General features: G+C 39.6%; 1 protein-coding gene across 2 annotated transcripts; it reads left to right on the forward strand.

Moving 5' to 3' along the window:
- Position 1: 1 nt before the first annotated feature.
- On the forward strand, positions 2 to 7254 carry LOC117413753 (protein SAND-like). Of its 2 annotated transcripts, none has more exons than XR_009308827.1 (6): positions 2 to 499; positions 955 to 1125; positions 2929 to 3330; positions 3668 to 4433; positions 4803 to 5024; positions 5385 to 5523. XR_009308827.1 is itself a non-coding variant. In XM_034023060.3 (6 exons), exons 2-6 carry the CDS (start codon positions 1005 to 1007, stop codon positions 5523 to 5525), a joined length of 1578 nt encoding a protein of 525 aa, XP_033878951.3. In that variant the 5' UTR covers positions 8 to 499; positions 955 to 1004; the 3' UTR covers positions 5526 to 7254. The 2 variants fall into 2 exon arrangements, 1 of the variants encoding a protein (XP_033878951.3); XM_034023060.3 differs by having other exon boundaries at positions 8 to 499; positions 4877 to 5024; positions 5385 to 7254.
- The last annotated feature ends 1408 nt before the right edge of the window (positions 7255 to 8662 follow it).

Raw genomic sequence — 8662 nt, forward strand, 5'->3', positions numbered from 1 at the left:
GTTTTACCACATATTATGGAGGCAAAAAAAGACTTTCATTCACTGCAAAAAAAAGAATGTAAAAGACCATTAAACATATCATTCTCTACCATTCCAGGTGGGAAAAAAAGCGAAAGACTCAAAATCCCAGAATTCAGCGCTCTCCATGTTGACCTTTTCACGAGTTCCTCTTTGCAGGATTGAATAGCGTAATTGAGAAATGCACTTTCACTTTGGGTTTGCGGAGTGTCGGAAGGTGACATTCTCCTCTCTTTGCTGTCCACATAAATTCTGAGGAGTTTAAAATGTATGTATCCAAGATGCTCGACACCGTAGTAGCCACAGTTTTGCCGATCCCCAAGATGCATGCAAAGAAGATCAAACTGTAAGTGCTACAATCTGACAGTACACTCAGTTGTAGCCATCTCCCAATACACTGATTTGCATAATCAGTTGCTGCCAGAAAGGCCGTTCCTTCAGATTTGCCATTTATACATTCTGCTTGTGTAACTCTGCTGGGGTAAGTTTCAGTTTTGTATTTTTAAATCATAATTAACACTGTTTTGAATGGTTCTGTTTTGTTTTTGTATGGAGATAAGGTTCCTGATGAGGAGATAATTATATGATGAAAGGGGAGAAATTGACAGCTCTGTTTTCCTGATCAGATAACAATTGCTTTTAAATGTTGTATTCACATTTACAAAGTATGTGCAAAAACACAAGGGACACATTAATAAATCCATTGGCATGTTTAATGCATGCTGCTGTACCTGTAGCTTGTGTTAACATGACCCTGTTATTTGTGTTACCGTTTTTTCAGGCATTTTACAAATTGCACTTTACAGTTATTACAACTAATATAGATTTGAATACCTTGCTAAGGAACTTATGATATGCAGCAATATGTGGTTTAGTGGAAGAGTAATTTCATTTAAAAGTAATATTACAGTTTTCTTTGCACCTGTCCTTTATCAGCCCTGCCCTGTGCTGTCTGCCCTGGCACTCAGTTTCAGCTGATTGGGAGAATGGCTGCTGACGTCCATAACAGAAAGGTGACCTGGGAGATCCAGAATGGATCCTTGGCTCCTGTGGACAATCAAAGGAGCGAGAGCCCCACTCCAGGGCTAGTGGAGGGGACAGAGCCAGGTAGAGCCTTTCAACATTGGGTTTATAGTATGGCTTATTTACATGGTCTGTACAGCTCATTTATTATTCTTTGTACTGTTTTATTGGTCCTCTGTGATTCATAAGGATAAGAGGTGAATTCATAAGCAAATAAATAAATACATACATACATAGTTTTAAATAATAAAATAGCCCACCTTTAAGTACACCTTTAAGCCTTCCCTGGATCCTGCTGCCCTATATGAACTGTTCCGCTGAATAACACTAACTGCAGGTTTTGCTCCTGATCATTAATACCTTTCAGTAGAAGAGACATTTCTTGAAGACTCTGTAACATGCTGACATGTGCTAAAGATTACATAACAAGTGACCAAAAAAATGTTTTGTGCACCCAAACATTTGCCTCGGGTTGAAAAATGAAATGTGAATGCAACAGGGTTATGCTCGTCTCGGGTTGAAAACGCGCATGGCAGTAGCCACAAAACAAATGTTGAGGGGCAAGGGTCACACATCAGCGTGCGCTGGGATGAAAATATGTTGTGTGAAACAATCGTGTCCAACCCCGGGACGAATCTCACCATGTAGATCGTAGAGCAAGACAAATGTAAATGCAAGCAGGGCTGAACTCCGACCCGGGGTTGGATGGTGTAGTGTGAAAACGGTTATAGATGTCTCCCTTTCGTGGCCTAATTTAGAGCCTGCAATGAGAAAATGTTGCAGTTGGTTACAAGTCATTCAAGACAAGTCAAAAGTTTGCAGATGAAATGCAAACCTCACCCTTAGTCACTATTGACTTGCAACTATTGTTCAAACAATGGCTCGTTTTGCAAAACATCACAGAATTATCAGTTCTGATTGTGAAATCCATCCAGGCTGGACTTATGGCTGGGTTTAAAGAATGCCAGAGCAGTAGACAATGTTCAGGTTATTTTGATGATAGGCACATAATTCTGTTTTTGGTGAAAGTCTAGTTCACAACAAATTCCTAATTCTGAAACATAGGGTTACAATAGGTAGGTTCTTCTTATTATTATTATTTATTTCTTAGCAGACACCCTTATCCGGGGCGACTTACAATTGTTACAAGATATCACATTATACATTATTTCACATTATACAGATATCACTTCTGCCACACTTCTTAAGAGTTGTTGTAATTTTTTTCACTGACGATTATGTTATTTGTTTCCACGTACGTAAAACCTACATTAGTAGTTTTCTTGTTAAACCTTAATGCCAATGTATTGATGTATGCAGGGTTATCTCAATCGTTAAACAGGGGCAAAGTCCTATGTTAGTGCTTTTTCCGCTGCGTTTTTAGATAAGAAATACTGATTAAGAGTGTCCTCATAACGTCAGTCTGATTGCAAGTATGAGCTCTGGCCAAGACGCTCCTTTTACAAGCAGAATGTGAGCAGAGTGAGAGAAAATAAAGTTTTAAAAACCTGACTCCTTTAGTACAGATCCTGTCACTTTTATTTGCATTAGGTCACATCCTTCTTCTAAAAATGCAAGATCTATAATTTTGATAAAACACAGTGTTGGGGAAGGATTTGGTGGAAGAAAATCGTCTTGAATCCCCTCAAATGGAGGTTAATTTACATCTAGCTTCAAGCAAAGGTGTTTATTTTATAGAATGAACATGGGTGCCATCTACCAGTTTAATACTGATTTCTTAGTCCCCTGATAGAGGATTCAGCACAAAACTAATTTTTTTTATGGTATAAGATGCAGATGTCGGGTAGTCCTTTAAATGTTCATACATTTTGATAAGTCTTGGTGGCTATGGACCACTAAATGTCCTGTTTTATTTTTTTTCTGCAGGTGCTGGGCAGGAGAACGCCATGTTCGTCCACACCCAGTCCTTCGAGGATCTCACTGCAGACAGTGAGGAAGCAGCCGACAGAGACGGCCAAACAGAATCCACCTCTGAGCTGAGCCATGACATCAGCCAGCTAAGCACACAGGAAGGGGACCAGTCAGGGGAGGGGTTAGATGCTGAGCCAAGGCAAGAAGGCCAGCCCAGCAGGAGGGTGGATGAGGATGACGTGACCAGCGAGACATGGAGACAGAGAAGGAAACACGTCTTTGTGCTGAGCGAGGCGGGGAAGCCGATCTACTCCCGATACGGAACAGAGGAGGCGCTGTCCAGCACGATGGGGGTGATGGTGGCACTGGTGTGTTTTGTGGAAGCTGAGAAGAATGTCATTAAGTCGATTCATGCAGGTGAGAGCGGAGCTAATTTTGTTTGAACTTTTAATTCTGCTTTCTACAAGCTTTGCCCAAGCATAGTGAGGACTACACTAAAAGGAAGATATTTACCATCCCCAACTTACAGGTATGTATACGCAGAGAACCTTTTTCATAATTCTGATAGCTCTAATTTAGTATTGATCACTAAGGTGAGGTATTTGTATGTCAAATCCCATAAAAAATGTGTGTGTTGAATAGCTTTTTTGTGCTTATATGTAGATCAGATTGATTTGTTTTAAAGAGAGTTTTGTTTTTCTCTCCCCAAAAAAGTCATTTAAATTGTTATGTACCTTCATTTTTTCATTTCCAGATGGCTACAAGGTAGTGTTCCTGCGCAAGAGCCCGCTTGTCCTGGTGGGGGTGGCCCGGACGAGACAGTCGGAGCAGGAGCTGTCCCGAGAACTGCTCTACATCTACTACCAGATTGTGAGCCTGCTCACCCTCACGCAGCTCAACCACGTCTTCGAGCGGAAGCAGAACTATGACCTACGGCGACTGCTGGTCGGCTCTGAGCACCTCACAGACAACCTCCTGAATCTGCTGGACAGAGATCCAGGCTTCCTTCTGTGTGCGGTCACCTGCTTGCCCCTCCCCTCCTCCACCAGAGATGTGATCAGCTCCAGCCTCCAGGCAGCCAAAGCCAAGAACCTGGTCTTCTCCATCCTGCTGGCGGGGAACCGCCTGGTGTCTCTGGTGAGAAAGAAGGACCAGTATCTCCACCACATGGACCTCCACCTCCTCTTCAACCTGGTGAACTCCTCCAGCTCCTTCCGTGAGGGCGAGGGCTGGACGCCCATCTGTCTTCCCAAATTCAACCCAGCCGGCTTTTTCCACGCCCACATCTCCTACCTGGAGTCGGTCTCTGACCTCTGCCTCATCCTGGTCTCCACTGACCGCGAGGACTTCTTCAACCTGTCTGACTGCAAGCGCCGCTTCCTGGAGCGTCTCCGCCGCCGCAGTGCCTACATCACCCTGCAGGAGGCACTGCAGGCCCCTGTCTACTCTGCCACTCAGGTGGGCATCCCCGAACTGAGGCACTTTATCTACAAGTCCAAGAGTTCTGGGCTCTACACCAGGTAAATGCTTTCAGCTATTCATTTGTACAGTATATGTATTTATTCATTAAATAAAAGTTAGAAAAATGGTTTAGTCACTGCTGCATTAAGATCTTACAGGGCTTATAAGTAATGAAATATAGTAATTTCATATCTGTCATACACCTCTATTTGCTATGTCTCACATATTATAGCAAACTTGCTTTTTTTTTTACTATACTGGTTTAAAGAAAGCTCTCACTTTACACACCTGTTATAGTTTTACTTCTTAGAGAAATGAAAATATGCTTAGTTCTTTAAAAAGTGCATACTGTAGCTGTGTTGAGAAAAGACTCTTTAACAAATTACATTCACATTATACATGCACGGGTCAAAACCCATTCATTTTAGGCTGGCACTGTTGTGTGGGGGGGAACAAAGGCTTCATCACTCCCACCCTAACCATGCCTCCTGCCCTGCCACAGCCCTGAGCTGCCCGTCCCCTACCTGGCTGAGGAGGAGCAGGAGAGGCTGATGGGCCTGTACCAGTACCTGCATAGTCGCGTCCACCACCCCAAGCGCCAGCTGCACTCCATCTACCACTGCGGAGAAAGAGAGAACTTGCTGGCTTGGGTAAGGCAATTGTTTTATAATGTCTAGAAACAATGCTTCATTCATTTATTGTCAGGGGAGTTTCTCTCCCTCCCTCCTTTGTTATATAAGATAATTCAGTACTGCGCATTGTTTTACGGAACTATGTGTCTTCTTTGCTGTGTTTTTATACATTGGTTTCATTACTTTTTTTAACTATTCACATATATTTAAAAATGTGTAAGTATTTAAAACTCCACATTGATGCCAGTTCTAAGCACACTAGGTGCACAAGGAAGAATGAGCCCCATTTGCAGGCATGAAACCCTGGAAGTCCTTTACAGTAAATTAGATCTGCTAACTCTTAACTGGTTTACATTACTCTTGTTTGTGTGTTTCCAGGTGACCAGTGGCTTTGAGCTGTACCTGTGTTTTAGCCCTTTGGGGACCAAGGCACTGGCCATGACTGCCATTACCAAGCTCTTAAAATGGATTAGAAAAGAGGAAGATCGCCTCTTCATCCTCAACCCACAGACATACTGACCATGACCATTTCCCTAGAAACTGGCACCAATGTACTGGCTACTTCTTTGGAGATGGACCATTTCCTAAACACTGACCATTTTTTTAGAAATAGAAAGTACCTGTGTCTTAAAAGACATTGCTTAAACTATAACCAGTTATACTAATTTGTGAAACCATCTTTTAATTGATGCTGTTTAATTACAGTGGAACAGACTACTTTCTGAATGTGAAACTTACAAAAAGATGGAATGCATTCTTCATATTATGGTTCAATAAGAGAGGTATCAGATTACACATTTAATAATGAAGCACTAATACCCAATACAGAATGAATTACAAGAGACTATGAACCAGTCTCTCTCAAGTAGACAAACGCTCGGTTAGTCTTGAGCGGTATTAGTTTCGAATTCATTCAGAACACCCATGAGAGGAGCTTATATGTTATTGTGAATGTGTTAACCCCTTTTGACATACATCTGCTGAATACAAACAGTACACTGAATTACTAGGCACTCTTTTTCACTTTGGTGTAATGGTAAGGCTTGACTTAGTAAGGTCAACAAAACATTCTGGGATTCTGCTTGTTTTATATTTCCCTTCTATTCTTTAAATTATGTTTCTTTACATATTGTAAGTTTTCCGCTAGAAGAAGTATAAGGACATTGGAAAATCAACACTGTTTATTTAGGTTATGTCCATGGTGTAGAAGTCAGGGGACATTCTTTAAATATTTGAAATTGAAGCTAATGTATTCAAACTACCTATATCATGTGTGATCAACACATTTGGAAAGCTGCTTGTGAATAAAAGGATGGCAACCATTTGGTTTCAACTTGTTGATTGTGCATTGTTTAGGTAGTCCAGTATAACTCACACTGAAGCCTTGTTTGGCTTGAACTGTCTTTCCTTTCATGTTCTTTTTCAGATTTCATGCCTAATTACATCTCATAGTTTCATCTATTTGTACAAAAGATTATTATAGCTAACTAGAACAATGTACTATATATTTAGAAAATGCAGCAACATATCCAAACATTCCTACAACAATATTAGATTCTGAGCGATTTCTTTGCTTTTTAAAAGTTTATTTTATACAGTATGTGTTGAACTGCATGTCACATTATTTGCATAATTTTGTGTATGTATACATTTTGGTATACAAAAGATAGCGGATGTAACATTCTTTAATGTACTGTCTGGTAACATTTTGGAAGGTATTTTTACTATACCTTTGAGGTAATTGACACTGGATTGAAATCGTTTAAACTGTTTTGTATCACATCCGGGGGGAAGGCCACCTCCTGCGTGCCAGCACACAACCTCATACCTAATTCCTTGTAAATAAAAAGATAACCTGGTTGCCTTGCTTTCCTCGTATTCATGTTCCCACCCTCTACCCTTACAGCTTCCCCTTGGAGCAAATTCATTTCCCAAAACAAAACAGAGTCTTAATTTTGTCTGTAATAAACACGGTTAACAAAAATGGACTAAACATTTGAGTTTTCATTGTGAGGGAAATGTATGACCCAACATTCAAATATGTCGCTGCATGATTGTCTTTTTCATGGAGACTGACATACAGTAAGAATGAGTGATGATTCAATGAAGGGATGTTTGTGATTGGTTGTTTATGAATTGAGATCTTTTTTTTGTTGCTGTTGATTTTAGTTTTGACATCGCTAAATAAACTATCCAGTATAACAATTTGTTTGCTGTATTTGCCAATAAAGTATGATGTTTATTTTAAGGTTTTTCTTTTTCTTTTTTACAATTAAATTGTACATTTTGTATTCCTGCTGAAATATCTCATTGTTACCAAATATTTTGTTTCTGATAGTTACCATGGCAACAGAGACAGTAAAAAATACTTTTTTTCCAAACAAACTTCATTCACAGCATACACAATGGTAATGATGAGGCCAACAGTGCTGGTACATCTCTAAACAAAAGCAGAAATGTCAATAGAAATTTTAAAGACATTATTTTAAATAAGTAATTTTCAGTAATAGGGAGTTCAGTTTCAGTATGACTGATGAACATGTGTATGCTTTTAAATATGTTTGCATGATGATCTGCTACTATTAATACTACTACTTTTGTGCAAAAAATACTTTTTTTGTTGCATGCTTAAAACATGTTTTCCTTCATTTTCCGCCAAAACCATGTGACTACACAAATTTTAAAAAAACAACTATAATGTGGCATGTGGTGTTGTATCCAGTAGGTGGTGTGCCTGTATCAGTATGAGGTGTTCCCCCTCTGTCAGCAGTGTCTGCACAAATAAATTCATATACATGTGTAACAAATGGCACAGAAACAGAACAGTTGAGTTTAACCAATTGGAAACAACATGTGTTGTATTGTTAAGAGCTATGTTTTTAAAGTAGCAACAAGTTTGTATTAGTAAAATACACAGTAAAGTCTGTGTGGGGTAATTGAAGCTGTGTTGCTGTAATGTAACATATTTTTATTGGTTACCTGAATACTATGTTTGTAGTATATTGGTGCGGTAAGGGAGGGATATCTGTTACTCTCCCACTGCCAGGTAAACATTGATTTGCTTGTATAGCTGACGTGCTGAGTAACCTTTATAAAAGTTTACCACAGTAAAAGCATAGCAAAGCAATGTAAAGAACAGTGAGGTATGGTGAAGCGTTTTAATTAATATAGTAAACCAGGGTAAATTATGGTTAATACATGGTATTACCATGTAACAAGCATGGTAAAAGTACAAAAATACCGTGCAAAAAATACCATGGTAAACTTGTATATGGGAAGTGCCTCCACTTAAAAATAATGATGTTTTCAAACAGTGATTACATTTCGGTTTCTGCACAGTCACTTTCTACCCTTGAAAAAGAGAATCGTTACACAGCATCCTGGAATGTTTCAGTCTGACTCCATCATGCTATTGACGCGATGCCAGCAGACATATTTCTATCCAGATAGTTTGAGCAATGGCCTGTGGTTTTGCATAACCTTCAGCTGACTTCTGAATCTACTTTACAGTCCTTCTCACAGACAAAGATTAAAAAATGACTGGAAACATCTGCACACGTATACATAGAATGTAGTGTAAAGATTGTACAACTGAGCGCGTTTATGAAAAATATAACCTGTTTTAATCCAGACTGCTACAGGGACGTGAAAATACT

Source organism: Acipenser ruthenus, chromosome 25 (genome assembly GCF_902713425.1).
Source record: "Acipenser ruthenus chromosome 25, fAciRut3.2 maternal haplotype, whole genome shotgun sequence".
NCBI lineage: Eukaryota > Metazoa > Chordata > Actinopteri > Acipenseriformes > Acipenseridae > Acipenser > Acipenser ruthenus.